Genomic DNA, 15,209 nt, shown 5'->3' with positions numbered 1-15,209 from the left:
GGAATGTCAAAAACTGTATTCTAAGACTTCCCTAAACATTAGCATTGATGAGGCTAATGGGTAAAGGAAGAATATTTCCTGAGATAAAAGGAATAGGAAGAAAATTTGGGCAAATTCAGTAGCTCTCATAATAGCTATTCTCATTCATGTCTTCTGTGCTTTTTAAGACAAGACTGATGGACATTTAACATTGACAGAAATTCTGTTACCTGCTGACACTTTCACTCTGTTTTTTGTCCAGATGGCTGTTGATCAGGCTCACAGGCAGAATTTGTCTTCTCTCTTTCTGCCCGTATTTGAATCTGTCAACCCATGCCTGATATTAATGGTACGGAGAGACAATATTGTAGGAGATGCTGTGGAAGTCCTGAGGAAAACAAAGAATGTAGACTACAAGAAGCCACTCAAGGTATTATCAGTACATACTGCTCAAAGTGTCTTTCACTGACATGCAACTAATTGAGAATATTTTTGGACAAATCTTGTTTCACAATCTGTTTTTAATTGGTGTGGTTCAGGTTATTTTTGTAGGGGAAGAAGCCGTTGATGCTGGAGGTGTTCGCAAAGAATTTTTTTTGCTCATCATGAGGGAGTTGCTAGATCCCAAATATGGAATGTTCAGGTACTATGAAGAGTCCAGGCTGATCTGGTTCTCTGATAAGGTAGGGTGTGATCTATAGTCATTAATTTTCTTTTAACTTAAAATATTTATATTAATAATGTATGAACATAGTAGTTTGTAGTAGTTTTATTTCAAGAGGAGAAGCTGAAATAACTATTCTCAAAATTGTTTTATTTTTGTTGTTTGTTAGATCAAAACTTTCCCCTTCTGTTTTTCCCCATTCCTCACTTACTCCTTACCAGTTGACCCCAACCCAGACAAGTTTAGTGGGAAGAATTGCCAGCCAGAGTAAACTTAGTTACAAGAGCAGAATCAGTAAATCAAGGTGGCAGAGACAAATTCTTGAAGTGGCATGTTGAACAGGTCTTTCTGTGTTCAGTCACATGTATGGGTCTGTTTGTAGGTAGTCACCTGGTCATCTTTTCGTGAAAGTTTTGATCATTGACTTTTTTAGTCCTCTTTCAGAGGAAAACACTGACTAGGGTGGCTATGTCACAAATACCTAAACGTTAACGTTTCTACAGTTGTGATTTTGTGTTTTAAGCCTTAGCTATTAATTCCAAGGGACTCAATAGTGAGTTCCTCGCTTCTCTTCCCAAAAATAGTTTTTTAAAAAATTGACATACATTTAAGCACTGACTAGCGCAATAGTAGGTCACTGACAGAAAAAGAATCTTATTGCAGGACTTTCAGCAGTGTCATCACTGTAACACAAAATATGTTGTATTTCAGCCTTTTTTTTTTTTTCTTCCCCTTCAAGTAGAAATTGTTCTTCTTCCTTGGATTTCAGTCTCTCTCTCAGCTGGTTAAAACTTCATCCTGATTTCCTCAGTACTTATGGATACATGAATATTTAAAGAAAATATAAATGAAACTCAGATTATACTGCACTGTACACTTTTTTCTGGACTCTGCAAGATTAAAATAACTTCTTTATTTTAAACCATCTTGTCTGTTTTTTGTTCTTAGACCTTTGAAGACAGTGACTTGTTTCATTTGATTGGTGTTGTCTGTGGGCTAGCAATATATAATTTTACTATTGTAGACCTTCATTTCCCTTTGGCTTTGTACAAAAAGCTATTGAATAAGAAACCATCCCTGGATGACTTAAAAGAGTTGATGCCAGATGTTGGCAGGTAAGCAAGACAGAAAAATGTTACTAGGGGTTAATTTTTAATTCAATATTTTCCTTTAAGAACATAAAATTGTTATTTTCACACTAGCAGGATAAACAGCTCAGAGTAACTTGCAGCCGTTATGTCATTTGAGAAAGGATATGTGCTATTGTTAATCACCTGCTTCTAAATGCTTGGGTTTAGTATTTGTGTCTTCTGTTTTATTATCCTACAACAATTTTAGGGGAAAATGATATTTGACATTCAAAACCTTTGAGTTTTAGCCATTCATTTTATAAGCTTAAATGTGAACATCGTTTTAGTCCCGAACAGCTTATTTAGTCCATCAAGGAAATGTTTTTGCCGATTTTTGGGAACAAATACATGCTAAACATCTGCCCTTGAGTAGGGATTTGAGTAGCACTGACAGGTAGAAGGTTCAAACGAGCCGAAGTGGATGTTTAATTGCCTCAGTGTTGCAAAAGCTGAAGTTTTCATAGATTCAAGGAGAAATCAAACAAGTTAATGGAAGAGCCCATCAATGATTATTAAGTACTTACCGCCTCCTGTTTGGGAATCCCTTAGCTGAAGAGTAGGGTATGAATTTTCTCTATTCACACCTGGAGATAATCAAAAGGAAATAACACTACAAGTAATAGAAAAACAATTACTTGAGATTTCCCAGCGCTGCATAAGGTGCAAGTCAACTAGCTTATAAATGAAATAAGCGTAGAAAGATTTTCTTTTTTAAACTTGAATTATCGAAGTATAAAAAATACTTCAGGAAAATAAGTTCATCTTTCTTTCTACTGGTACGAGTACTTTTTAACTTATTTTGCAGGGGAATGCAACAGTTACTGGACTATCCAGAGGATGACATAGAAGAAGCATTTTGTCTTAATTTTACTGTAAGTTTTATATACTCTTTGAAGTATTTCTTATCAATCTCATACCATTTATTGTAATGGCTTCTGAGAGAGTCTTTGAGCAAAAGCATCAGCTGCTGATTCCCATGAATTTTAACGTCTGTGTAAGCTGTTCATGTTGCTTTTAGCTAAGTGGGGGGAAGTACTCCTCTATGCAATAAGATAGATTTATACTATTTTTGTTTGTTTTAAATAGATCACTGTGGAAAATTTTGGTACAACAGAAATTAAAGAGCTTGTTCCTAATGGTGCTGACATTCCCGTAGTGAAACAAAATAGGTGAGTTTTATGGGTCACAGGGTAGTTGAGTGTTACCTGCCTTGGGAATGTGACTGGGCTGCAGTAAATATCCTTTGCCAAGCTGTTACACCAATGTTGGAGGCAAATCTGCTCTGGTTGTTTTTCCAAGCTGTTCTTGTGTGTATTGTTAAAATAGCTATTGTATTTAAGGCTTTTCCAGCTGTGGAGAGGCTATCTAATTTTACTCAGAACGTGTAATACTTCTTTTTCACTTTGAATTTAGAAGTATTTTGGAGCTTTTTAGGGCCCATTTTGACTACATGGTCTTCATTTTATAAGATTAAAAATGGTTGTGGTGCTGTGGGAAACTATATATAATTGGAATTTAGTAATGATGAAAACTTCAACCTAGATGTCATTATGTGGCAACTATTCATATATGAAATACAATTTCAGAGAAGTCTTTCCTTTGTAGAGTGGATAAATTTAATGTTATCTAGTGTTACTGTCAGAAGAGGGTGTGAGGGGTGGTCAAGGATTCTGTTACTTCTGTTTATACAAGCAGCCTCTCCCACCCTTCGTTCCCTTTCTGCTCCTGGCAGATAGGCAGAATATCTCTGGTGGTGCTTTTATCCCTTTTTGCAGAGTACTGCCCTTTTCCTATCCCTCTCTGTCTATTCCTCTCATGTATCCCTGTCCGTTCTTTATTCTTAGCAAATTCTCTGTGCATTTACTTCTCCCAGAGTAAAGGGGGAATCGAACAGGAAGAGCATGCTCTATGAGAATAGAATGCACCTAGGCTTTTGCGTGGTAGGAACAAGGGAGAAAATGTACCTCTAGGCATGTTCCTAGAAGGCACGTGTTTTGGGCAACATTTTCTGTAACTAGCTAGGTCTGTTGTAGAGGAAAGAATGATGATAGAAGGTTCTGAGGGTATCATAAACCCACACATAGCCATGTGCAGTGACAGTACCTCCCACAATGGAGTGATTTTTATTTTCCTGACTTATCCTACCATTAACAGCTGCAATCACCACCTATACCTGTTGCTTTTTTTTTTTTTTTTTTAAAATCCTTGGCTCATAGCTGAGGATTTGTGATACTTTATCTTAAGCTTGATAGGTTTGAAGTTCCCTGGTGGTGGTTTGGTGTTCTGTCACAAAGTGACAGTAAAATTGGAGTTGAATTATGAGAAGAATTTCAAGGTGCTCATGGAATGTATGCTGCGCTGTCGTCACCGGTTGTCTTGCCGCAATGAGGAATTCCTGTTTCTCAAGATCCAAATATCCCATGATGCTTTAATTCAGTTTTAAAAATAACATAGAGTATAATAATTCTAATTAGTTTATTACTATGAATTTTCTCTGGAGCAGGCTTTCCTTCCACTGTTAGTATTGTACAAGTTACCTGCCTCTGCTAATTATATAGTGTGCATAAAATGGGTATCTCATTGAGTGCTGGAAGAGGAGGAACATGATCACCGCTTTGCTCATCTCCTCTATTTTCAGTTCAACAACTTTAATAAATGCATTGTCAAAATGTCTTCAGGTGATTCTTTAAATTATTGATGATGTTATTCAAATACTGTGGGTTTCCACAGAGGAAGTATGTTGATGAGAACTGTAGTGTATAACTGAAGTCACTCTGCCAGTGTAGAAACTAACAGTCTTAACTAGGATTGATTAAAATGGTAATTAAAAAACCAAACACATAATTGTAAATACGGTATCACGTCAAGAAATTTTAGTTTTCCCCCTAAATGCTGTGGAAGAAGATGTTTTCACCAAGATACGAGAACAGATAACAGGCAGTCTGTTTTTCAATATCCTAGCTCCTTTGCACTGATCTTTCTACTGTATAGGGCTCAAATGTCTGTTTGAGGTTGATTTGCATTTTCAGTGCAGATATGGTAATCTTTTTAATTTAAAAATACAACAGTGAGTTTGACTAGTTGGTTTCAGGACACTGCATGTAATTCAAGCCTTTACACTTGTTGCCATTCACTGCAATGCATACAAATAAGGGAAATGTTTATAGTGGCTGAAATAACACTAAATGTTACTGGTTTTCTATTGCACGTTATGGACTCTGTCTTAGGGGGCGTGGAGGGGAAATACATTTATGTTTCATTTTCCCTGAGGTTTTCTTCACTGTGGTTGTAACGTGAAACAGAGAATATATTAGAATCCTTTTTGCTTAACTTTGTGCTGTGTCCTGTACAGAATTGGCTACTGTTTTATTGATAGTAGGGTGACATGCTTCCTTTAATTTATTTTTTTCCTCTCAACATAATTCTCCTTTTCTTTTTTGTACAGGCAAGATTTTGTAGATGCATATGTGGATTACATCTTCAATAAGTCTGTGGCTTCCTTATTCAGTGCATTCCATGCAGGCTTCCACAAAGTATGTGGAGGTAAAGTTCTTCAGCTCTTCCAGCCCAGCGAATTGCAGGCAATGGTGATTGGGAACACAAATTATGATTGGAAAGAATTGGAGAAGGTAAGAGCCATAGTTGGCTATTTGTTTCATATGTTTTTAATTTCTAGATGCAAAAGTAAAATCTTGACATGTCCTTTTGAGCTCCATTTTGATTAATGTGACTTCCAGCTTTGATGGGATTGACTGCATGAGTGAGGAACTTTTTTTTGAAGTCAGTGAGTTAAGACACTAAAATATTATTTACTTTCCTGCCTAAAGTTTTCCCATCTAATTTCTGAAGGAAATCAGACTTAAAAGAGAGATGAAGAAAAATCCACAGAAACAAAAGGCAGCTGTAGACAGTATTTTACATTAGAAGGGAGAAGTGAACAAAATGCACGCAGTTATCAATAGTAAATATTCCTGTTAGCCTAAACTCACTGTGAGACTTTGTCACTACTTTATTGAGATTGGAAATGCTTTAGAGTACATGCATCTGTCCATATAATTGAAGTCACGCTGAATAGCTGAAGAAAACTGTCCAAGGAAAACAGTAATATGTCACTTGCAGTATCCCTTTACACAAACTGTGTTCATTCTACTTTAATGTCCAGTTATCCTACTAGTTTGGTGTGTGGACAATAATTTCCTGCTCATTTTAGAATACAGAATACAAAGGAGAATACTGGGCAGATCATCCTACAATTAAAATATTCTGGGAGGTTTTTCATGAGTTGTCTTTGGAGAAGAAAAAACAGTTTTTGCGTAAGTATTTGAAACCACTTTGCAGAAGTTGCTAACTGAACAGTATCACTGTGATTTCAGGCTCTTGCTATAAGAGGGCAGACTTAAGTATTTGTCCATAATGATGAGATTTAACTTTATTTGGGGGGGAAAAAAAAAAATCTAAGTAGAAGAACTGGATCATGAGCATGTCTCTAATTTTGCTGGGGATGTCCTGAGTAATTCTGTGTGGTGGGCAGCTCCAAGATCACAGTAGACCAGGACAGCATTAAAAAAAATCAATCAAACAAAAGAAAACCCAAACCAAAAAAAAACCCAACAACAACCTAAACTGCTGGTGTCATTTATCTGATAACTAGGAATATTTTTCTGTGTTTTGACATAAGGTTCATATCCTCCAGTTTTCTTATTGCACATAGATGGAATTTTGGAGTTACGACTGATTGTAAATACCTCAGAGGACTGATATGAGTGGAAATGTACAGCGAAATCCCAAAGCTCATTCACAGGAAGCTTCCATAACTTTTGTTGAGAATAGATCATAGATCAGTTTCCAATTCAGATAAGTTTCTTACTGAGTAAACTAATTCTGTGTATTTGCAAGATGCTTGGTAAAGGTATAGGCAGTGGATTTCAAATAGCAAAATCTGATGCATGAGGAACTTCCTACTTTTTTTTGAGGACTGTTTGGTTTCATATGCTAAAATGAAAGATTTTCCTTTATATATGACTTGTTGTGTTGCTGTTAAGTGTTCATATGTGTAAGCTGGAGATTGGGTTAAGTCATTATTTCTTGTTTATCATGCTTATCAGAACAACTTAGTGTGAAAAGCTAACTCCCGCTGGAATAATTAAAAAATGCCAATAACGATTAGAACTGCATATATGACGTATACAATGTTAGCCTTAAACTACTTTTGTTTTTTCTTGGCAGTGTTTCTGACAGGCAGTGATCGTATTCCAATTCTTGGAATGAAGTGTCTTAAACTAGTCATCCAACCAACAGGAGGTGGAGAAGGCTATCTTCCGGTAGCTCACACTTGCTTTAATCTTCTTGATCTTCCAAAATACACAGATAAAGAAACCCTAAAATCTAAGTTGATCCAGGCTATAGATCACTACGAAGGTTTCAGTTTAGTATAAGTTCAGAAATGAGAGTTCTGTGTAATGTGGGATCATTAAACTAACTTTCTGTGTCTTTCTTGTGGTGGTAAATTCAGTGGATTAAATGATGGAGTTGATAATATAATTGATTATTTGCGAAAACATTCAGTGGTACGGATATTCATGGGAGCCAAAAAGCATTAACAAAAATGAGGAACTGTCTTAACACATACCTTCTTGTACAGAACCATGTGGATTTTGCCATCTTACGATAAAAACAAGAGTATTGTGAATGGGAGTCAAGTTTCACTAACATGAATTAACATTTCACCTTATGCAAACAATTTGGCGTGTGAGTGCATGAGAGACTTGCTTAAGTTTTTCAAATCACTAAGTAAGGACTTTTAACTTTTTCCCTGATTAAATTCACCTGGTAACTTTTCATTTTGTAAATAATAAATTTTTGTGATAAAATAATTCCAATAGCAGTATGGTTTCTATTGCTTGTAATTGAATATGAGCTTATTTTATGGCTTTTAACAAAAAAGTGACTACTCTGATTTCTGAAGATATATTTTTCTGGTTTGTTTTAAGAACCTTAATGAAAGTGATTGTTTAAGAGACATTCATCTTCACAATGTACAATCCATGAAGCAGTCAGTGCTGATACAAAACTGCATACAATGGCATTTTTAATATGTGGATGGACAAGCTGACATAATACACTGTTTTATTTTCAAGGACTGATTCTGTAATTAAGTGGATACAATTGTAGAAGAGGTTAATTTATCATTTTAAACCTCTGCAGCCATGTGTCAAGAATACAGCTTAAAAGAAAAAGATGCACCAGACAATTGTTGCTGTCAAGAGGTTAAACGTTTATTTTTAAATGCTGAAAGCGTAGTTTATGGTTTCTAATAGAATTTTCACTTTTTTCCAGATAAATGCATTTGAAATAACTCTTTAACACTCCCTTCCTCTTTTCTTAAGACTTTATTTTTAGTATAATTGCCCTGAGACGATTGTGCTTAGCTGGACACTTTTGGATTTGACTTTCCTTCTCTGGTGAAATTCCAGATTTTGTGGTGTTAATGCATATGTGACTTGCAGCTGTGAAACAAATATTTATTTTTTTTAGATTTTTAAATGCAGTGAAAAAATTCAAGCTATAATAAAAGACTTGAATGAAAACCTTTGTTGGTTTATGTGTACGGATGCTTGCATCATGCATATTTCATCAATTGTAGGGCAAGTTTTGCATGCACTAAATCGAGGGTACAGCTAGGATACCAAGATCTCACTCGAAAAGCAGGGAAATTCATGTATTGTAAAGTGTGTAATTCGGTGCTGGCAGTAGATGTGGATATAATACAAAGCAGTACAGTTAAAATAATCTCTTTTTCTGAACACTGTTTTTACAGCTTTCTCATGTGGTGTAACCTCTAGTAATTTCTTTGTGTGCAGCCCATATTCCATTTTTTTTTTCAGCATTTGCTGCCTGGCTAGGAAATTGTTCTTTTTGTGAAAAACAAGAAACCAACAAATACTAAAGCAGGTTAATCTTACTATACATGGAAGAACGAAAAGGAGAAAAGAAAACGGGGGCAAAAAAAAGTATTATGCCTTCATTTTACCAGGTAATATTAAAACACTGTTTTAAATTACAAAACACCAAGATTGCAAAGGCAGATATTCAGAAATGAGGAAGTGGCTAATGTAAAGCTGTTGTCTTCCTTTTTCCCTGGTGTGTTATTACATGGTCAAGTACTGTTTTTTTTTCTATGGGACTCTTGCTTCATTCAGTGTACACAGTTGATGGTGTTCACTGAATAATGGGGGGGGAGGGGGGTTATGTTCAGTTGTGCAGGTCCAAGTCTAATTTAGTGCCTTATCATCTAAACCCAGCACTATATATATGTATTTTCTCTGTGGGATTTTCTCTGATTTTGCGGTATTGGATTTTTCATCAATATTAATCTGAAAGATGAGTAATAGCCTTATTCTGTAGATGAGGGGGTCTGAGACAGAATCCAAGCCATAGTTACTGAACACTTGCAAATTTTTGGCGCCCAATTTAGAATGTGTAGAGAACTTAGATGTCCTTTGTCTTTGAAGTGCAGTTATTGTTGACTAGAACTGCTGTGGCAATTACTTCATGTTGCTACAGAAGTTTCTCCATTATCAGGAAGACGTATTTCTTACTCTCTTGGACACTGGTAAGTGCTGGGAGGGTGGGGGGTGTTCAATGGTTGGTTAAATGTCACATTAAGAACCCACTGGCAGAGTAGGGCTAGAGGCATTCAGGATAGCATTCAGCTGAGACTTCTTTTTGCAATTTTGGCCTTGTTTTTTTCCACCTCCGCAAGAAGTGGAGTTGGATCCTACAGAGCATGATTGTATTTGCTAAATGCTCCTCATTATCTTCCAGGTGTTAGCTCAGTCTGTGCAGTGAGACAGGTGCCCTGTTACAAAACAGACATTATCTGCGTAAGAAGGTAAAAGATTTTAATGTAGTACTAGAACAATTAATAGTCATATTACTTCTGTCAAGCAGTTTAATACTTTCTGTAATACTTATGTTGCCATTAGTTCTGTCGTAACAGCCCTGTGAAGGATCTTTACAAAAGTTGTACACTTAAGTGTTTCCTCTGGCTGGAAGAAGCTGGGCAGCAGGAACTGCTTTCTCATTCTTGGATCGAGTATTATTTTGCATACAATATTTGATCCTGTGCATCATGTGAAAAAGGGGAGGGAGGGGGAGATCCCTTGCATTCTATGCTTAGCTAAAATAGCCACGGTGCTAATGAAGAAAGCCTAGGGCCTTCCTCTGTATCAAATCTCCAGTTAATCAGGAAAGCTTGCATACCACTTTTTAAAAAGAATAATGCAAGCAGCGGGGGATAGTAGTAGTTTGGACTGCAGTGGGAGCATTTTACAATAACTGAAAATCTTTAAAGAAAGTATTTTTATTTGATTAGATTAGCAGTTTGATAAACATTCAGAATTATCACTGTAGCATGCTAGTTGCAGGTCACACTCCATCATGGTTACTAAAGAAGGACTTGTAGCATTGCAGTCGTGGACTGTATTTATTGCACCTGTCATGTTAGTATGGGGCTAAAGCTTGAATGTGCATGACACAAACACACAGGCTGTTTCAACTACACGTATAGCAGAAGTTTGTCCCTCATTTTCCACAGAAAATCTAGGAATGCTGTTGCCCTGTGCCAGTGTAGAACCATTAAAGCAGTGAGCCCTGCTTAAGCATAATGACTTATCTCCTTTGCTCTTTATGGGAGTTACTACTAAGCAGCTTGTTATTAAAGTGGAGCATCAAGCCACGATATTCCCTTCAAGAAGGTTTATGCACTATTTTAAAAAGGATTTTAATTCATTGCACTGCTCTCTGTGGCAATAAACTTGATTTATCTGGAATAAATGAAGTTTAACGTAATCAAATATAAACCAGTATAAAAGAGAGCTCTTTATTTAAAGGTACATGAGGTTCTGCGGTTAAGATAAATACAGAATAAAAGCTTTCTTTTAATAATACAGTTTTCAGCATGATAGACTGGTATATAGTTAGCACCGTGAAAATGGCCATGTTGACTTTCTCCATTGTGCAATCAGAACTAGTATGTGTATGTACAATTGTCTTGGTTGTTGGGGGGGAGGGGGAAGAGGAAGAACAAAATACTTGTTACTCATGATAAGTGACAGTTCTCATTGTTTACCACGTGAGTATTTCTTAATTGGTAGGTCAGTGTGGGGTTTGGGTGAACTAATCATCAAGCTACTATTTTTGTCTTTCAATGTGCTGTTCAGGTTTGTGTTGATCAGGTTTGGAGCAGGAACATTAGAAACCTTTCTTAGACCTCGAAAGGCTTAGAGCATTATCTGTCACCTGCTGTAGCCAGATTTAATGCTACACCGTAGAGTCCCAACAAATCCCCTTGACTGTTTTCCTGGAATACGTAACACACAGTAAAATAACACCATCAGCCATAGTTTCTGTATGCTTGAGTTCCCTTGACCATTTGACTGAGTCTTTTCTTTTTCCTTCTTATTGAGGAAAGGAGCCTGTTCATGCCTATACATGTTATTTAACTCTCTGCTACCTGTTACACGGTCTTCGTTCTGCAAGTGCAGTATGCTAAAACTTTCTAACTGCAAACCTTTGCCTCCCCATTTCTGCCCTGATGCAGCTCTGTTGAAAGAGAAAGGCATCTTATTTTCTGACCACAAGACAACTTGCGGGGGGGGGTGGGGAGCACCGAAACACAACTGTGACAATACTATGTGTGTACTAGAACCGTGTAAAAGTATCATATGTGCAGCCCTATGGGTCTCTTATTACTAGTAGACCAAATAGTCTGAGTACATGCATATCCCTTGGGTTTGAACATACTTTATTCATCTTTTACAAAACAACAAAATAATGTGTTGCTGATGTCAGGAGTGTGGTCAAAGAACTTGCGTGGGCTGGAGTAGCAGTCAGCATTTTTTTTTTCTCCAGCCAAAAACACATGCATCAGTCTCAGATTATTAGAAAAGAACATGAGGTTTATAAGTCTTGTTCCTCATACGAACTGCAGAGCTATTATGTTCAAGCATAGTCAGTTCAAGCTAGTGGGGATCTTTATCTCACCAGTGCTCCAGGCTAGTCTTATCAACGGGTCATGCCCAGAGTGCATCCAGAGTGCATGCCCAGAGTACATTCACAGAGTGAATCCCACACTGTGCGCTGCCTGGGGGACTGGATGTCTACAGGTATTCACGGCTGCCCCCCACATGCCTCGTTACGGGAGGAAACAAAAGATTGTTATGTAAAGAGTTCAGTTTGAGTGCAAAAGTTAGGTTTCCTTCCCTTTGTTGAGTAAATACGCCAGTTTTTCCATTAGAAGGAACAGAGCTGGCAGACTAGGTAAACCCCAATTTCCTATAGAAATTGTATTTGCCATGTCTTTGAAAAATGTTAAAGGTGGAGCTAATTTAATTATCTGTGGCTTAATTCTGCAGAGAGGCTATGTGCTTGAGTACTCTGGGGGTTACATGTAGCATCTCAACAAGCCTGAGGCTGTCTGCTGGCAAGGTCCAGACATCCTCCACTTCGAGGTGCCAGGATTAAATTGGCAGTAAACAAAGGGAGGGGGGTGACTGAGGAGATGAGGAAGATTCCGTAGATGAGGAAGTAGTCGGAACAGCCTACGGCAGTTTGGAGAAGTTCTCCGCTGCTCTGTAGCAGGGTCTCTTAATGCAGAGGTCCGTGTTGCCCAGTGCTCCGTAGGGTATTTGATATTTCTGTGGCCTCTCTGTCGGTGGCCAGTAACGAGTAGCTAGAGAAGTTTTTAAAATTGGGATAAGAATGTAGTGATACCTCACTACAAGGACTAAGGGTCATCCTTGCACCTCCTCTTTAGTGTACAACGTTTCTCTGGGCTAGTTGCGTGGAGCCCGGCGTGGGGATGCGTAGCAGCTTCTGTAGAACAGGTGCAGAGCGAGAAGGAGCTGAGTTGGTGTCGGTGCCTCTGAGGGCCGCCCGGCACGGTGCTACCGGCGCCCCGAGCAGCAGGGGAGGGAGCTGGGCTGGGCTGGGCTGCCGGCAGCTGCAGCTCACCTGTGCGCCCAGCTTTGCGGGTTAGCTTGTCTTGCAATCTGACCCATCCTTGCAGCCGGCGGGACTGGAGCTGTGCAGTCATTGCGTGCTCACCCGAAGGGTGCAGCGTGGCTTTAAACCCCTGTCCCTTGCTGGCAAAGGGCCTCTCACCAAGCACCCTCGCTTCCCTGAGTTCACGGTCAGGGGAGCGCGTTTAAAGCTAGGCGAGGACTGGCTGCTGCGCGACGGCGGGGTTATGTCCGGGAGGGGCCGCCCAGCCCCTGCTCAGAAGCGCCCGCAGCACCTGGGCCCGCCCCGCGGGGGGTGGGATCGCCGGACCCCGGCCCGGATCGGCGGGTCCCGCAGCCACAGCCTTGTCCTCTCCCGCCGGTTCCTGACGTTGCTGCGGAGGCGGTAAGTGGGGCTGCCGGTGCACCGGTCGTCTGTCGCGGTGTGGGCGTGCGGGGCTGCAGTAAGTGTGATCCGGTTACCTGAGGCGCCCGGGGCTCCGTGTGGGCCGTTGGAAAGAGGGTTTCCTTCAGCTGAGGCTCCTGCTCGGGAGCGGTGCTTTGCCGTTTGAAAGCGTTAGGAATGGTAATTGCGCAGAGTGAAAATACCACAGCCAAACCACAAAACTCCACTGAAACGTGTATGTTGTTTTTAAGGACTTTGGAACCGCATTTCTTTGCGGCTTTCAAAAGCTTAGTCACTTGTATCTAAAATCTATAGCTTGCTTTGTAGTTTGTGTTTGCTCTCAGTGGCTCCTTCACAGGTGGTACCGGTGCAGGGGCTGATGTGAGAGCGCAGGGCTGTGACTGGGGCCTGTGGAAGCGGGGTTTGCAGGAACGGCAGACCCTCTCTTGCTCTGTGAGGGTAAAACCAACAGTACCGTAGTCGCACTCGGGTTTGTGTCTCTCAGGAAACTTAGTCCTTTAAAGACCTGCAGTCACATACCTGCTTCCACCACCTCTGAGGCAGTATGAATACACGCTTAGGGTGTGCCTTACAAGTGTTTGCTCGGTCTGTTGTTTAAAAGGTCCAGTATAAATAGTGGCAGCGCAGGTCTCAGAAGCACTCTTTCTGTATTTCACTTGAGAACTGCTGTACTGGGTTAATCTGAGGTACAAACTGTCTCCACCTGTAGGACAGCATAGGGAGAGGAAAATACTCTTTTCTTTGGAATCTTCCTCAAGCAGCTTTGGTCATACTGTCCAACCTGGATTTGTCCCATTCCTTTTTGAGGCCAGTGGGAGCTCCCACAGCGTCCTACAGCAGTGAGTTCTACAGTTGGTCTGTGACAGTTTCCTTCATTGCCTCTGCTTTTCTGCATCTGAGTGGTCCTTGCATCTCACTTTGGGAGAGTAAATAGCAACTCTTTTCCCTTCATGCGTCGTTATTAATATTATTATTACTTTTCCTACTAAGTCCTGTAGCCTGCATGTCCTCTCAAAATTGGTGAGCAAAGAGCAACTATACTAAGGGTGCTGTTACAAGTCCGTGACTTGATGAGTTATAGCTAGGTAGAACCCATTGTTACATAGATATGGCCAGCTTTTTTAGCCTAAAGTATGCATTTTGAACTGGATTTTGTTCTCCAGGCACTCTGTAGATAAGTATGTTATGCAAATATTGCGACTGCCTTTAGATTTGACCATTCTGATGCAGTATTTAAGCATGAACTTGAGGTACTGAACTGATAGGGAAACATCTGTGTAAAAAAACTTAGTATTTTTAATACTTTTATTTCATGTCTCAAGTGCATGAGTTTTATAAACAAATTCTGTTTTGCCTGATACAAATGTAATTTATAATTGAGGGATGGTGGTTCAGAAATACAGAGGAATCATCAAAATAGTAAGGTGTTATGCAGTGAAACCAAATTAAACTTGGCCCTAGCCCTCGCAGGCCACGAGGAGTGGATTTTTGCGGTGGGGGGTCAGTACAGCTGCAGCCCCCAGAAGGCACAGGCCAAGCCAGGCACTGACCCATGCAGGGCTCTCTGCAGCTGGGCTTTGTCCTCAGCTCTGCCGGGCAGGTGAGACCACCACCCATAGGGAAACACGGGCTTTACCCTCTCGGTGTTACCTGCACGAAGACAAAACACTAGTGAAATATTTGTGTGTGTGATGCCCAAACATGCCCCTGTCTCCTGTGTAGTGCAGGTTCCTTGCAGGAAGCTTCTCCCGGATGTGGTTCTTCGGGGTTGGGTTGAAGCAGCAAGTGCCAAACATCAGGGCAGCTTTGGGCTGGGTAGAGGAAGGGCGGCGGAGCTGCAAGGGACTGGAATACCAGCAGAAATAAACATTCTTGTTCAGCAGATACATCTAAAGTTAATGTACGGTTTGGGAGGAGAAATGCAGTTTTCTGAGGGGGACACCATTGCACTGTGGTTTCGCAGGTCACTTTACCAAAGACAGGGCAGACTGGCTTCATTCAGGATTCTA

At 39.8% G+C, this 15,209-nt stretch overlaps 1 protein-coding gene across 9 annotated transcripts in view; it reads left to right on the top strand.

Annotated features, from left to right (window-relative positions):
• Positions 1–8,360, top strand: part of HERC4 (HECT and RLD domain containing E3 ubiquitin protein ligase 4) — a 45,781-nt gene extending 37,421 nt beyond the window's left edge. For all 9 annotated transcript variants that reach the window (XM_075758875.1, XM_075758868.1, XM_075758870.1 and 6 more), the window contains 8 exons: positions 242–409; positions 519–662; positions 1,592–1,758; positions 2,579–2,645; positions 2,860–2,942; positions 5,219–5,402; positions 5,984–6,086; positions 7,000–8,360. In XM_075758875.1, the coding sequence (XP_075614990.1) occupies positions 242–409; positions 519–662; positions 1,592–1,758; positions 2,579–2,645; positions 2,860–2,942; positions 5,219–5,402; positions 5,984–6,086; positions 7,000–7,208 (1,125 nt within the window). In that variant the 3' untranslated portion in view covers positions 7,209–8,360. The remainder of the gene's footprint in view (positions 1–241; positions 410–518; positions 663–1,591; positions 1,759–2,578; positions 2,646–2,859; positions 2,943–5,218; positions 5,403–5,983; positions 6,087–6,999) is intronic.
• The last annotated feature ends 6,849 nt before the right edge of the window (positions 8,361–15,209 follow it).

The sequence above is a fragment of the Balearica regulorum genome, chromosome 7, assembly GCF_011004875.1.
Source record: "Balearica regulorum gibbericeps isolate bBalReg1 chromosome 7, bBalReg1.pri, whole genome shotgun sequence".
NCBI lineage: Eukaryota > Metazoa > Chordata > Aves > Gruiformes > Gruidae > Balearica > Balearica regulorum.
The sequence above is the reverse complement of the archived record's forward strand: the minus strand, read 5'-3'. Positions and strand labels throughout refer to the sequence as shown.